The sequence below is a fragment of the Panthera tigris genome, chromosome B3, assembly GCF_018350195.1.
Source record: "Panthera tigris isolate Pti1 chromosome B3, P.tigris_Pti1_mat1.1, whole genome shotgun sequence".
NCBI lineage: Eukaryota > Metazoa > Chordata > Mammalia > Carnivora > Felidae > Panthera > Panthera tigris.
Window position 1 is genome coordinate 80491917 of NC_056665.1, and position 15246 is coordinate 80507162.

Below are 15246 nucleotides of genomic sequence, written 5' to 3' on the forward strand. Positions count from 1 at the left end.
ACCCCTATCCCCACTCACACTCTGTCTCTCTCAACATTAATGTTAATATACAAACATTAAAAAAAAATTTAATACCAATAGAAGGAATGAGGATTTTGAAGAGAAAGCAGATGGAGAAATGGACTATACCCAATCATTAATAACCTTTTATCATTCAGGTTCCTAAATCTGGCTGATAATCAAAGTTACCAGGTATACATTTCAAAAACCCAGATTCCACCTCAGATTCCTTGATCACAATGACGAGGAATGGAATATAGGAATCTGTGCTTTTAAAGCATCCCAAGTGATTATGATCATTAACTAGGTTTGGGAGCCACCATAGGTCCAACTCTTGTACAATTAGAGACTTTAGAAGTATCTCCAGATAAAGTATATTTAATCATTACCTTTGGTAGCTCTTGAGCCAATGGCAAAGTGCTATTACAATTAGTCATTCTTTTACACTAAACCACTAAAAAACCTTTTAAAATAAATATATACTAAATGTTCTAAATAATAGTGTGGCTGCCGTTTACTGAACAATTATTCATAAATGACTAGAAACAACGCCCAACATCATTCCAACCAAAACCAAAGTAAATGACAGGAGAGAAGAAAATAGAGAATACAATTTAAAAATAGGCAAAAGATCTGAAAAGACACCTCACCAAAGAAGATATAAAGATGGCAAAGAAAACATATGAAAAGATGCTCAACATTGTGTCATTAGGGAACTGCAAATTAAAGCAAGATACCACTACACACCTATTAGAATGTCTAAAATCCAAAACATGACAACATCAAATGCTGACAAGGATGTGGCACAACAAGAATTCTCATTCATAGTGGCACCTCAGTTGGTTAAGCATCCCAACTCTTTGATTTCGGTTCAGTTCATGATCTCACAGTTCATGGTTCATGCTTCCTGAGTTTGAGCCCCATGTTAGGCTTTGTGCTGACAGTGCAGAGTCTGCTTGGGATTCTCTCTCTCCCTCCCCCACTCCTGTGAGCTCTCTCTCATAATAAATAAACTTAAAAAAAAAAGAAAAGATTTCTCATTCATTGCTGGTAGGAATGCAAAATGGTATAGTCACTTTGAAAGACTATTAGGCAGTTTCTTAAAAAACTAAACATACCTTTATCATATAATTCAGCAAGTAAGCTCCCTGTTATTTACCTACATAACCTGAAAACTTATGTGCACACAAAAACCTCTACATGAATGTCACTTCATAATTGCCAAATCTTGGAAGCAGCAATAAGGTCCTTCAATAAGTGGACAGGGGTGACTGGCTGGCTCAGAGAGTGGAGCATGCGACTTTGCTCTCAGGGTTTCAAGTTCGAGCCCCACTTTGGGTGGAGAAATTACTTAAAAATGAAATATTCAGGGGTGCCTGGGTGGCTCAGTTGGTTAAATATCCAACTTTGGCTCAGGTCATGATCTCACAGTTCATGAGTTTGAGCCACTCATCCAGATCTCTGCTATCAGCAAAGAGCCTACTTCAGATTCTTGGTCACCCTTTCTATGTCCCTCCCCACCTTATGCATGCTCTCTCTCTCTCAAAAATAAAAACATTTAAATTTTAAAAAATGAAATCTTTAAAAAAAATTGGTGCACAAATTAAGTGCAGTACATATATACAATGAAATATTATTCAGCACTAAATAAAAAGATCAAGCCACAAAAAGACATTTAAGAAGGAATCTTGAACATTGCTGAGTGAACTGACATTCTGGAGAAAGCAAAACTATGGAAGACAGTAAAAGAGCACTAGCTAGCTACCCAGGGTTTGGGGAGAGAGAAGAAATAGGTGGAACACATGGTATTTTTAGGGCAGTGAATCTATTTTGTATACTATAAAGGTAGATACAGGTCATTATACATTTGTTAAAAACCAAAGAACATACAATACAAAGGGTGAACCTTAATATAAACTATAGACTGGATGATAATGATGGGTCAATGGTGGTTCACCGGTTATAACAAATATACCAAAATAGTGGGACTATCGATGGTGGGGAAGAGGTTGAAAAGTGTATTTTCACCCCAAATTTTGCTGTAAACCTAAAATTGCTCTAAGAAATAGTGAATGAGAAAGAGAGGATAGAGGAAGAAAACACAATTTGAAATCAAAAGAAAATTAAATAAACTCAAGGGAAAAAGCATTTTGTAAAAAGAAAAAAATGATTAAAAAAATACATTTCAAAGTTAAAAAAGGGGCACGTGGCTGGATCAGTCTGAAAAGCATGTGGCTCTTGAGTTCAAGCCCCACCCTAGGGTAAAGATTACTTAAAACAAACAAATTTCAAAATTAAAAAAAAAAAAAAAAAAGGGTGGAACCCTCCTGCATTGCTGGTGGGAAAGTAAAATGGTGCAGTCATTTTGGAAAATAGTTTGGTAGTTCCTCAAAAAGTTAAACATAAAATTCCTCAAAAAAGTTGAACATGAGCCAGCAATGACACTCCTAAGTATATACCCAGGAGTTGTAAACGTAAGTTTACACAAAAACCTGTGCACAAATGGAAACAGCCGCATTATTCATGACAGCCAAAATGTAGAAACACCCAAATGTCCACCAACTGATGGACAAAATTTGGTATATCCACACAACAGAGTATTATCCAACCATAAAAAGGAAAAAAGTACTGCTACATGCCACAACATGAACCTTGAAAACATTGTCTTAAGTGAAAGTCACAAAAAGCCAAATATTGTATGATATGGAATCCTATTAGTGGTAGTATGCAATATCCAGAGTAGGCAAACCCACAGAAACGGAAAGTATTATTTCTTTCACAGAGACAGAAAGTAGTGGTTGCTGGGGGAGGGGAAGGGCATTGGGACTAACTGCTAATAGGTGCAGTTTCTTTGTGGAATGATGAAAATATTCTGAAATAAAACAATGACGACGACTACACAACATAGTGTATACCACATAACATATACTAAAATCCACAAAATGTACATTCCATAAAGGGTAAATTTTATGTTACATGAATTACATCTCAATTTCTAAACAACTTTTTTAAAATCTAAGAGTGGCCCTATGGAGAGAATGTTCCTAAGCACTGACAACAGCCTGCTAACATAAAACATAACTAAGTCTCAACAGTGTAGTCTTACCCTCTCCCTCCCCTTCCCCAGAAAGAAAATAAACCATTTCCAGTCAAGCCCCTAGATCCAAACAGAACAGAATATATTAAGCTATACTATAGGGAAGTACTCAGCAAAATGCAGACTCTGGGAACCTTTATAAGGACCAAACACCTGATTTCTTTAAAAAAAAAAAAAAAAAGGAAAAAAGGAAAAAAGAGGGAAAGAAAGAAAGAAAAAGAATGGCAAGAAAAAGATGGAGAGAGTTCCAATCAAATAATGGTGTGTAGTTATCTTTTAAAGTCCTTATCTTTTAGATACACACTGAAATATTCATGGATGCAATTATATGACGGAGATTTACTAGAAATACTCTAGGATGGGGAGGAGTGGATACAAGTATAAGTAAAATAAGACTGGTCATGTTTAAGATGAATGACAAGTCTGTGGAAGATCACAGGTACCATATTATTTTTGTGTATATTTAGAACTTTCCATAATAAAAAAAATGAAGAGTATATGCAACACAATCATATTTACAATGTAGAGAATAAACTGTTAAGACAGGGGCATGGGTGGAGGGAAACTGATAGATTTCAGAGAATTCAGGCAGGAGGAACACCCTGAAGGAAGACAGTGAAGTGAAGAAATGAAAATCACAGATTAAACCAGGATAATTTTCCCAGGTGAGTGGTTATCAGGCTTCAGGGATATTCTATGCAAAATTTTTCACCTGTCCTTTTTTTTTTTTTTTTTAAACTAAAAGAGGCCTCACAACTTTCATTATATATGCAAAAGAGACTAAAATCCCAAAATATTAATTACTAGATTAAAATTTTTTTAGCATATTAATACAATCTATATTAGATAGGCCCTTGAATCACTGCAATCCAGTTAACACACTTTCAAAGCTCCTTCCAGCTTTAGAACTTCCTTCCAATTGAAATACCATGGTTAGGTACTCATACTTCAGATCTAAAAGTATTCTTACCCTCTAGGGGCTTTACGACAATTAGATTAGCTAACATGGTAAGAATTTAAATTTTTGGCATATAGAAATTGCTCAGTAAATGTTACCCGTTTATCTGAAAGTCCATTATCTACATAGATTTCCCATCATCATTTATTGTCTCACCATCCTGTAAGTTTCTGGTTTATCACATTTTATTATTTCTGGAATACAAGCTTCATGAGGGAAAGGTCCTTATTTCATACATCATTTTGTGGCTAGCACAAAATAACACTCAAATATATTCACTGAATAATTACACTAGATAGAATCAATAAAACTCAAGACTCAATGATGACAAGGATGGTGATAAATGTTAACAGAGGAAAAGGAGAATAAGTAAGTTGTAAAAAGTGTGTTGTATGGGGAGGGAGAAGCAGGCATTTGAGATGAACTGAATAATTAAATTTATTATTTTTTTAATGTCTATTTATTTTGAGAGGGGGAGAGAGAGAGAGAGCATGTGCATGCATAGGAAAGAGGGAGAGAGAGAGATGGGGAGGGAGGGAGGGAGGGAGAGACAGGAAAGGGGGGGGGGAGAGAGACAGACAGACAGACAGACAGACAGACAGACAATCCCAAGCAGGCTCTACCCGGTTAGAGTGGAGCCCTATGCGGGCTCAAACTCACCAACTGAAATCATGACCTGAGGTGCTGAAATCAAGAGTCAGATGCTTAACTGACCCAGGCCATGCAGGCACACCTGAAAGTTTTGACTTTAAAATAACAAGTTAGACAGGAAATTACAAATAGGAGACATTTGAAAACCAAACCAAAAAAATCTAGTAGTGGTAAGAATACTGTTTGTAAAGGCAGCCTGTCCAGCCTGCCTGCTACTTGCATGATCTCGGGCCCATTAATTAACCTCTGCATCCCAATATTCTAGTGCCCCCCCCGACAACCCCCTCAAACCCAACAACAAAAGAAATCAACTGTGTCAACCTCACTGGGTTGTTTTAGGATTAAAGGAATTAATACTGAAGCACTGGAATAACACTCAGCAAACAGTAACCAAAAGATGTTAGATAGTAAGAGCTAAAGCAGTAGCTGAAAATCTTGATTCCGAATGAAACATACAGCCAATATACTAAGAGAACAAGAGTCCCAGGGAATAACTGGGAACAATGGAGAGGTAACATGAAGAAAAGTTTTAAATGGACAAAAGGGAAACTAGAGAATTACATAGTGGAAGCCAAAGAAAAGGATTTTAAGGAAGAAATAGTCAAGAGCAAAAAGTGCTGATTAAGTGCATCAAGTCTGTAAAAAGGCCACATGATTTGGCAATTTGAAGGCTGACCATCAAAAGAAAAAAAACCACGTCCTACAAGGTGTTCAGACAGGTTTGAGAGAGTAAGGCAAAAGGGCCGACTATACAGCAGAGTTGAGGGGTAAAAACAGGAAGAGAGAATTCTAGATTAGTGGTCCCTAGAGTTTTTGTTTGCAAGAACTTCAAAAACAGGGAAAATGACATAAGGTTGCGTCCTCTTAATTCTATCAAAGTTTTTTCCCTCTGTTGTCACCATCATTTGAAATAGGGAACTGCATTAACAGTGAGAATTTATGAAGCCTAAAACTCTCAGAATAAAGGGAATGCCTTTACACAAAACCACCACCATACTGTTCATATTTTTGTAATTTCATAGATTAATAATAATGAAATAAGGGAGCCTTGGTGGCTCAGCAGGTTAAGCGTCTGACTCTTGATTTCCACTCAGGTCATGATCTCAGGGTCATGAGGTTGTGAGACTGAGCCCTTCAAAGGGTGTGGGGGCCTGCTTAAGATTATTCTTTCCCACCCTCTCCCTCTCAAAAAAAAAAAAAAAAAAAAAAAGTTGTAAGCAACTTAAGCAAATTACCTACGAAGGTCTTTAAGTGCCAACATCTGTCAAGTTATGACAAATCTGTAGGCCAGGATGTGCAAATACAAACACTAATTAAAAGTTTTACATTTGTTGGGACTCCTGGGTGGCTCAGATTAACCATCCAACTCTTGATTTAGGCTCAGGTCATGATCTCACAATTTGTGAGAACAAGCCCCATGTCCGGCTCTGTGCCGACAGACAGCACAAAGCCTGCTTTGGGATTCTCTCCCTCTCTCAAAATAAATAAATAAACTTAAAAAAATTTTTTTTACATTTGTTGCATAATAGTTTTAGAACACGAACTCCTGGACTACATTTTCTATGCATTATCTATATCATATTTTTATAGCTAACAAGCATTTGGTACATATGTACATAAGTACACATATTACATACCATTACAGAGAAAAACAGGGGGACACATTTGCAACATACATAAACTACAACTGGCACACAATTGAGGTTCAATAAAACTATGTTGAAATGTACCAATGTGTACCACATAATGGTGGATAAAGAATTACAGGGGTGCCTGGGTGGCTCAGTCGGTTAAGCGTCCGGCTTTGACTCAGGTCGTGATCTCGCGGTTTGTGAGTTCGAGCCCTGCGTCGGGCTCTGTGCTGACAGCTCAGACCTGGAGCCTGCTTCGGATTCTGTGTCTCCCTCTCTCTCTGCCCCTCCCCCGCTCATGCTGTCTCTCTGTCTCTCAAAAATAAACAAACATTAAAAAAAAAAAAAGAATTACAAGTCAGATTCCCTTTCTATAAAAAATGTAGGGGCGCCTGGGTGGCTCAGTCGGTTAAGCGGCCGACTTCGGCTCAGGTCACCATCTTGCGGTCCGTGAGTTCGAGCCCCGCGTCTGACAGTTCAGAGCCTGGAGCCTGTTTCAGATTCTGTGTCTCCCTCTCTCTCTGCCCCTCCCCTGTTCATGCTCTGTCTCTCTCTGTCTCAAAAATAAATAAACGTTAAAAAAAAAATTTTTTTTAAAAGAAAAAAAATGTTAAGACAACATAATACAGTGGTTATAAAAGTGGTAATAAGACAACAGGCTTTGGATTCATACAAACCTAGGTTCAAATCTCAGCTGCAATACCTTATAGGTGAGTGACCTTGGCAAAGTTATTTCACCTAAGTTTACCTCACCTATAAAATAGGAATGATATCTACCTCATAAGGTTGTAGTGCTCATCAAATGTCAGTTACAATTTTTCCATAACATGAATTGCTAAAATCCCCAAACGGTCTCTTTTACAAGTCCTAGAACAAATTAATCCAAAAGTCTGGAAGATAAGGTGGCGACCTGCATAGTTTTAAAAGTTTTACAAGTGATTCTGATTAGCACCCTCACTTAGGAATCATCGTCCTAGAGCCTTACTACTCAAGCTTTACCTGAATCCCATGTAAGTTAATATCACAAGAATAAAATAGCACTATTAAGACATGATCCTCTACTTTAGTTCCAAGTTTCTAGGACAGACCTTTACCCAAAGCACTTTTTACAGAGAACAGAACCGTACTGCAAAGTTCCAATTTAAAATCCTTTCCAAAGCCAGGGAAAATATGATTTCATATTGAAATTTTACATCAAAACTGGGAATACCTTAACCTAGTCATATTTGTTATTGAATAGTTCTAATACTGAACATTTTTTGGTCACTTCATCTATACATCAACAGTGACCCAAGGCTGTACACAATAATGATATTTAAACTTTCTTATACATTATCATTCTTTAAAATAAGTTTAAGTTTACAGTCAAAATACAGTGATGCTTCACCTAAACTCTAATAAATTTTTTATTTGACACATTTTTTTTTTTAAGATTTTAGTTTTTGGGGCACCTGGGTGGCTCAGTTGGTTAAGTGTCCGACTTCGGCCCAGGTCATGATCTCACGGTTCGTGAGTTCGAGCCCCGCGTCGGGCTCTGTGCTGACAGCTCAGAGCCTGGAGCTTGCTTTGGATTCTGTGTGCCCTTCTCTCTCTGCCCCTCCCCGGCTCATGCCCTGTCTCTCTCTGTCTCAAAAATAGTAAAAATATTTTAAAAAAAAGAAAAAAAGATTTTAGTTTTTAAGTAATCTCTACATCGAACGTGGGGCTTGAACTTAAAACCCTGAGATCAAGAGTTGCATGCTTTACCGACTGAGCCAGCCAGGCAATCCTTGACACATACATTTTTAAATGTTTATTTTTGAGACACAGAGAAAGAGAGAGGCAAGAGAGGGGGGACAGAGAGAAAGACAGAGGCAAGAGACGGGGTACAGAAGCGGGTTTGGTGCTGACAGCAGAGAGCTGGATGCGGGGCTCAAACTCACGAACCGTGAGATCATGACCTGAGCAGAAGTCAGACACTAAACCAACTGAGGCACCCAGGCACCCCAACACATACATTTTTAAATGTGCTTCTCACAAGCAATCCTATTCAAGACTGAAGTTATCTAAAGTAAATTCAGTATTCCAGAAGCAAACCTGAAACCCAATTAACTAAGGAACCCAATAAAACATTTTAGAGAAATATGAAGAACAAAATCATACAAATATAATCACGAACATTTTATTCCAAAAGAATCTCTGTGAAATAATGAAAATCCCTGGAAACAAGAGTCTAGAAACACTGTAGAATTTGTTCAAAATAAACAAAAAAAAACTTACAATGGCTCTTTCAGGACTAATATGCCAATAGCACATCAACTGGAAAGCAAACAAGGAAAAGGAATCTTAGAAGATTTTTACAGGTGCCTGGATGGCTCAGTCGGTTGGGCGTCCAACTTCGGCCCAGGTCATGATCTCATGGTTTGTGAGTTCGAGCCCCGCATCGGGCTCTGTGCTGACAGCCTGGAGCCTGGAACCTGCTTCGGATTCTGTGTCTCCCCCCCTCTCTGCCCCTCCCCTGCTCGTGCTCAGTCTCTATCTCTCAATAATGAATAAATGTTAAAAAAAATTTAAAAAATTTTTTTTTACCATTACTGGCAAAGAGAACTAAAAGGGAAAGAAAGGGCTAAGGCAGACAATATAGATCTCATTAAGGTATAGATTTTATTAATTTAGACACAAATAAGACATTTTTTCAGATACTTAAATTAGTGAAGCTTATAAATGCATTGTTAACTTGCAAAGTGTTAAAATCCAATATTTCAAGGTACTTACAGGGCAAAATAAACGTCTCACCCTCTAGGGCGGGGGAATACAAGCTTTCATACCATAGTGCAAAGGTCATAGACACTGTATCCAGGGACTGGTGAGGTATTATTTAGTGAGTCCAGGCCTTGTGCATTTGTAAATGCAATTTTAAAAAATAACTGTCTCACTATCTTCACAAAAATATTCTTTGCAACATGGTACAGTAAGAAGTTGTGTATCAGTAGAACTCTATAAATCTCAGACATTTTAGACCACATTATACATAAGTTTAAAGAAACAACAGACAATTCTTACCTAAGCTTTTTGAAAACTATACTTTTAAAAGTCCAAAAATATATCAAAGCACAATTTTAAAACACTGAATTGACTAACAGGTATTAACTTGTAATTAATTTTTTTGAAGACTTGATAAAGAGTCAAGAAATATAAACACCAATGCTTTTTTTGTTTTTCAAGTAAGTTCCAGGCTGTGGAGCCCAAAGTGGGGCTTCAACTGATGACCCTGAGATCGAGATCTGCCCTGAGATCAAGAGTCTGACACTTAACTGACTAAGCCACCCACGGCGCCCCGAAACATCCTTACCCTGTAAAAAAATGTTTTTTAAGTTTATTTTTGAGAAGTAGAGAGAGACAGAGAGAGCGCGCGTTGGAAGCGCAGAGAGAGCGAGACACAGAATCCGAAGCAGGCTCCAGGCTCTGAGCTGTCAGCACAGAGCCCTGCTCGGGCTCAAACTCACAGATGGCAAGATCTTGACCTGAGCCGAAGTCAGACACTTAGCCAACTGAGCCACCCAAGCATCCCAACATCCTTACTTTTTTAAAAGTTTAGCTTCAACAACTTTGTAGAGTCCAATAAAAGTTTACTAACTCAAAATTAAAGTAATATATATTTGTTTGAAGACACTCTAAGTTAATCCAATCTTCCTTCTTTAAACACTGTATTTTCCTAACTATTCACCAACATATATAACGTATATATCAGCCAACACTACTGCTTACATTCTAAATATATACCAGTCTGAAGAACAGGTGCGACACTATTTAGATGCATGCTTTTTTCTTCTAAGCCTAAATTTGCCCTGGAAAGGGATTTAAAAATAAACACAAATACCCAAGAGTTGAACAATCCTCTTAAAAAGATATAGCCATTCTGAAATTCAAGACATGAGCGCTTCAGCTACCAACATCTTCCAAAAGTGAACCAGCCTATCAAAGTTTCACCTTAAAAAGATCAAATAAGGCTCAATTATTAAGGGTCCTGAGGATATTTAACTTTGCTTCCCCTGTGTTAGTAACGTGGGAAAGTACGTTTTACTTCAAGCTAGTATTAAATCTTTTCTCGGTCGTTTCATAAAGACAGCAGAGATACTCTGGTTTGGCTTTTTATGGATAAAGGGGATGGAGGAGGAGGAGGCCAGCTGAAGGGTACTCTAAAAAGAAAAACTCAATTTAGGGAAGCACAGATGAGTCAGTCACTGAGGAAGAACTAACTAAAAGAGAACCTAAGTGAATAAAGCAGCATCCCAGGTAAGAAGGTACCTAAAGTTGGCGATAGGAAATGAAAACTTCACAAGTATGCAGCAAGACCTGGAAAGAAGCGTGGCTGTCAAGGGGCAAGTGCGTACCAACTCCGGGGGAGGGGGCCAAAAATGCCAAATAGGATGGGGGGGGGGGCGGGTGATGAGGAAAAAGGTAATAAAATGTCCAGCCCAAACCCCTTCCTCGGGTTCTCCATCTCAACAGGCACAATCAAAAACCACCTCAATGCCCAGTAACCCCAAGCCGGACTATCCCACAGAAAGGAGTTTAGTCCCAAGCCCCGGAGGCCCGGCAGGCCGCCTCCAGAGGAGCCCCCGCAGACGCCATACTAAAAGTCAAAATGGCTGCCCCAAGGAAGCCCGCACCGCGCAGCTAAGAAGGGTTGGGGAACAAGCTTCTGCGGGAAAGGGGGAGGGGGGCTCTCGGAAGAGCCGTCGCCAGAACCGTAGGCAGGAGTATCGCCCCCCCCCCGAGCTGCACAGGTAGGTTCCCCTCGGCCTCCCAAGGCCAGGGGCTCGGACGGAGGGGAGTCCCGGCCCCACCCCCCCCCCCGACCGGGAACCCTGCCGCCGCAGCCGTCCCGCACACCGCCCCAGCGAGGTACCTGCAATTCGGCCCGCTCCACCTCCCAGTGCGCCCGCTCCATCTCGAACCGAGCCCACTCGTGCTGGATGTAGTGCAGGATCCCTGGGATAGTGTATTGCTGCGGCCGGGACAGCTCCGGGCCTGACGCGGGACCCGCTCCCTCGGCGGCTGGAGGACCCCCGCCGCCCGCCGCTCCATTCCCCCCTGGCGAAAGGCTCATGTTCCCCCCAGGTCCCTGCTGCTGCCGTGGAGGGGCCGCCATCCCCGGGCCGCTACCACCGCCTCCGGCAAGCTCGTCCATTGTGTGTGGGGCCCCGGCCGGGGCGCAGGGCGAGAAGCCGACGGCTGGGGGAAGGGCCGGGGAGGGTGGCCCCGCGCTGGCGGCGGGGCGGAGGCCGGCTGGGAGAGGAGCGAGGAGGGAGTCGGTGCTGTATGCTTGCCGTGGGTCAGAGTAGGGAGCTGCCGGTCGCCGCCATTACAGTCCCTCCTCCATCTGTCCGTCTCACTCACTCACTTTAGGGAAAGGGGGGGGCCGCGGCGGGAGGGGGAGAGGGGGCTGGGTTGGGAAGGGGATAGACGTAGGGCCGTCACAAGCGCGCAGCATGCCGGGTAGAGAACGCCGCTGCCGCCGCACGCCCAGCAGCCAAATAGAGTGCGGCCTCCCCATACGCAGGCGTACTGAAGACTCAGTAAGGGTTGGCGTTTGAGGCTGGGTATGAACTCTAGCCCCGCCCCTAGGCCCTCCCTCAGACTTGCTCCGGGTGTCTCCGTGTAGGTACCGGAACGTGAGCCACTCGCGCTTTTGGGAGCCAACCGGTCTCATGCTGCCAACAATTTCCGTCGCTCAGTCACCAAGCCCCCAGGGCGCCTTTCCCCAACCAAGGGTCTCAGCAGCATGCCTGCCTACAGAGCTGGGTTTTAACCTGGCTGGGCGCTCTGGCCAGCCGCAGCCGGTCCCGGATTCCTGACGTTGCTTTTGCATTCCTTGCGTGTTTCAGGATGTCCCAGAGGGTCGGGCCTCTTTCTGTGCTTGTCACTCGTTCTTTCTCTGGTTTCTTAGCACCAGTCAGTTTCTGAGGCTTTGGGGACGTTCTCTTTTGGCAGATAGCCCAGATCCTTCTGGACATGGTGACTGATCCCGGTCTCCGTTTCGAGCCCGATTTAACTAATTCTGCGCTCTGGGTCGCCCGTCGCAACTTGTTCCAGTTTGCCTCGCCTCTTCTTTCCTATCTGGGGTGGGTTGTGGGGGTGGGGGGAGGAGCAGGAACGAATGTTTGCATTTTTTTCTTGGGAGAAGGGATAGTGAAAAACTTTAGATCTTGACGGTGATGCGTAGAGGGAGAAAGATAACTTTGAAAGGGACTTAGACTAAAAATGCAATGTTTTAGAATGAATGGGTTTACAAATAGCAGGATTCATAGCAGAATCTTTTGATGAAAATAGAAAATAAACGCATCGTGAATACAACGTAAAATCCTAGATGAACAGCTAAAGAAGTTTTCCTGGATTATGAAACGATGTTTGAAGAATATAATATACAAGCTTAATCTTTTAAGTACCATAGTGTGTGTTTTTATGTGCTTAGGTTGACAGGAAACATTCTTAATGAACTAATAAGCTTCCAAAGAAAGTTAATATAGCTACTAACCTCTTGACTGAAAATTAGGACAAAAGTAATATTTAACGATATAATAAGGAAAAGATGTTAACAATTAAAGCTGTGCAGGAAAATTGCACATAAAATTGATGGCATTAACTTTTTTTCTTCTCTACTACCAATAAAATTATCACTGTGGAATACACACAACCACTCAAGGTATAATTTCAAAAAGATAAAAATAGTACATCTTATTTTATCATGTCTGCTTTACTGTTATTATAGTTTAATGGACAGCATTGGACTTGTAACCCATGTTGCCATGTTTTATTTGTATATGAACTGGGGTCTTAGGTCACATATTATTAAGAACTATGTTTCCATATTATTAAAGTACTATTTCTCCATTTTATAGTGACCAACATACAACCTGCTTATTCACTCCTCTTCCTTTTTGAGGGTACTGATAGCACATAAAAAGTTACAAAATATGTCTCCCAAGAAACATGTGTGAGCAGTTGTGATTGATTTTTGTCCTCAACTAAAGAACATGTGCACTTGTACTTCCTACTGGTACCTCAAGCTCAAGACTAGATTTATAATCCTTCTATTTTCCTCCCCACCTTCAGAAACAAACAATTCTGTTTCTTTTCTATTACCTATCTTGTTAAGTGGCATATTCAAACCTGAGGTCTAGCAGTTGTTCTAGTACCTTCCTTTCACTCAACTCTCACATCCAATCCCTTTCTCAGTAACATCCTTCATTTTTATTACTTATCTATTTCATATCTATTCCATCATCTTTATTCATGTGTTAAATTTAAATGTTCACACCTCTACTCTTCCCCTACCTCCACTACCACTGATGCCTGAGGGATCTTCAGAAGGCAGATCTGATTCTGTTATTCCCTGCTTAAAATATTTGAGTCATCCTCAGATTTAGAATGAAGCCTGAACTGTAGCATAGCATATAAAAATACTTCAAATTCTAGATCCACTCTATCGGCTAATCTGCCATCACGTTATCATGGCACCCATTCTTCTCCAGCCAATCTGCACTGTTTTTGGTTCCTCAAAAACATAGTACTATTTCATTTCACAAGAATTTAACAGATACTGTACCCCCTTGGCTTTCCTTCCCTTCCCTTGGCAAAGTATTACTTTGCTAAGAAGCTTTTTAGATCCCTGAATTAGATTCACTTTTAAAATCTCAAGTGCTAGGGCTCCTAGGTGGGTGGCTCAGTTGGTAAGCATCCAACTCTTGATTTCGGCTCAGGTCATGATCACGGTTTGTGATTGCAAGCACACATGTGTTCTCTCTCTCTCTCTCTCTCTCTCTCTCTCTCTCTCAAAATAAACATTTTAAAATAATAAGGAAATAAAATTTCAAATGCTTCCTTTTTGAAGAATTCCAGTTGAACATGTCTACACTCGCTTTCACCATGGTTTTATAAATGCCAATAACGCAGTCCTTGGCCATGTTCTTCCCAGATCATAGTCATGTATCTGAGGATTGCAGCCTCTTAGAGAGGTAGGAGCCATGCCCCTCTTGTTTGTAACTATACTCCCAGTGTCTGGAACGGTACAATCTCCTCAAAATGATGAACAATTTAGGGGTGCCTGGGTGGCCCAGTCACCTAAGTGACTGACTTGGGCTCAGGTCACAATCTTACAGCAGGTGAGTTCATGCCCCACATCAGGCTGTCTGCTGTCAGCACAGAGCCAGCTTTGGCTCCTCTGTCCCCCTCTCTCTCTCTCTCTCAAAAATAAATAAATATTCCTAAAAAATGATGAATAATTTAAATTTAGAATAACAGGTATATTTTTCCTTCACCTCGATCTTTTTGTATTATTTTTACCACCATTATTTCAGCTATTTCAAGGGTCAATGACTAAAACTGCCCTGAGTTCTTATTTTGTTTTTGTTTAGATTTTTAAATTATTTTTAAGTGATCTCTACACCCAATGTGGGGCTCTAACCCACAACCCTGAGATCAAATGTCTCAGGCTCCACCTATGGAGCCAGCCAGGTGCCCCTTGTTCTTGTTTTTATAATTGACTTTTTACCCTGAGTATCAAAAGTAAAAGACACCAAGATTTTCTCCTCTGAGAGAATTAAAAAAAATTTTTTTTTAATGTTTATTTTTGAGAGAGAGAGAGACAGACAGAGCATGAGCAGAGGAGGGGCAGAGAGGGAGACACAGAATCTGAAGCAGGCCCCAGGTTCCATGCTGACAGCACAGAGCCCGATGCCCATGAACTGTGAGATCATGACCTGAGCCAAAGTCAGACACTCAACAGACTGAGCCACCCAGGCGCCCCAAGAGGAGAATATTTTTTATATTATTTTCATTAGACTTTGTGTCCATGACTCCTGAGGACGCTCTGCAATCAGCTCCTAGAATCTTGTCCTCTGTACATAATGAGTTTCCCAGGCCAT

At 40.9% G+C, this 15246-nt stretch overlaps 2 protein-coding genes across 10 annotated transcripts in view; one reads left to right on the forward strand and one right to left on the reverse strand.

The window, feature by feature from the left end:
- STRN3 (striatin 3) overlaps positions 1–11755 on the reverse strand; it is a 105636-nt gene extending 93881 nt beyond the window's left edge. For all 4 annotated transcript variants that reach the window (XM_042989517.1, XM_042989516.1, XM_042989515.1 and 1 more), the window contains exon 1: positions 11229–11755. In XM_042989517.1, coding sequence (XP_042845451.1) covers positions 11229–11510 — 282 coding nt within the window. In that variant the 5' untranslated portion in view covers positions 11511–11755. The remainder of the gene's footprint in view (positions 1–11228) is intronic.
- Positions 9850–15246, forward strand: part of AP4S1 (adaptor related protein complex 4 subunit sigma 1) — a 51625-nt gene continuing 46228 nt past the window's right edge. For 3 of the 6 annotated variants that reach the window (XM_042989525.1, XM_042989522.1, XM_042989526.1), the window contains exon 1: positions 9850–11106. The gene's annotated coding sequence lies outside the window, so the exon portion shown is untranslated. Of the gene's footprint in view, positions 11107–11851; positions 11923–15246 lie in introns of those variants that run through there. The other 3 variants (XM_042989523.1, XM_015544680.2, XM_042989524.1) reach the window with 3 other exon arrangements.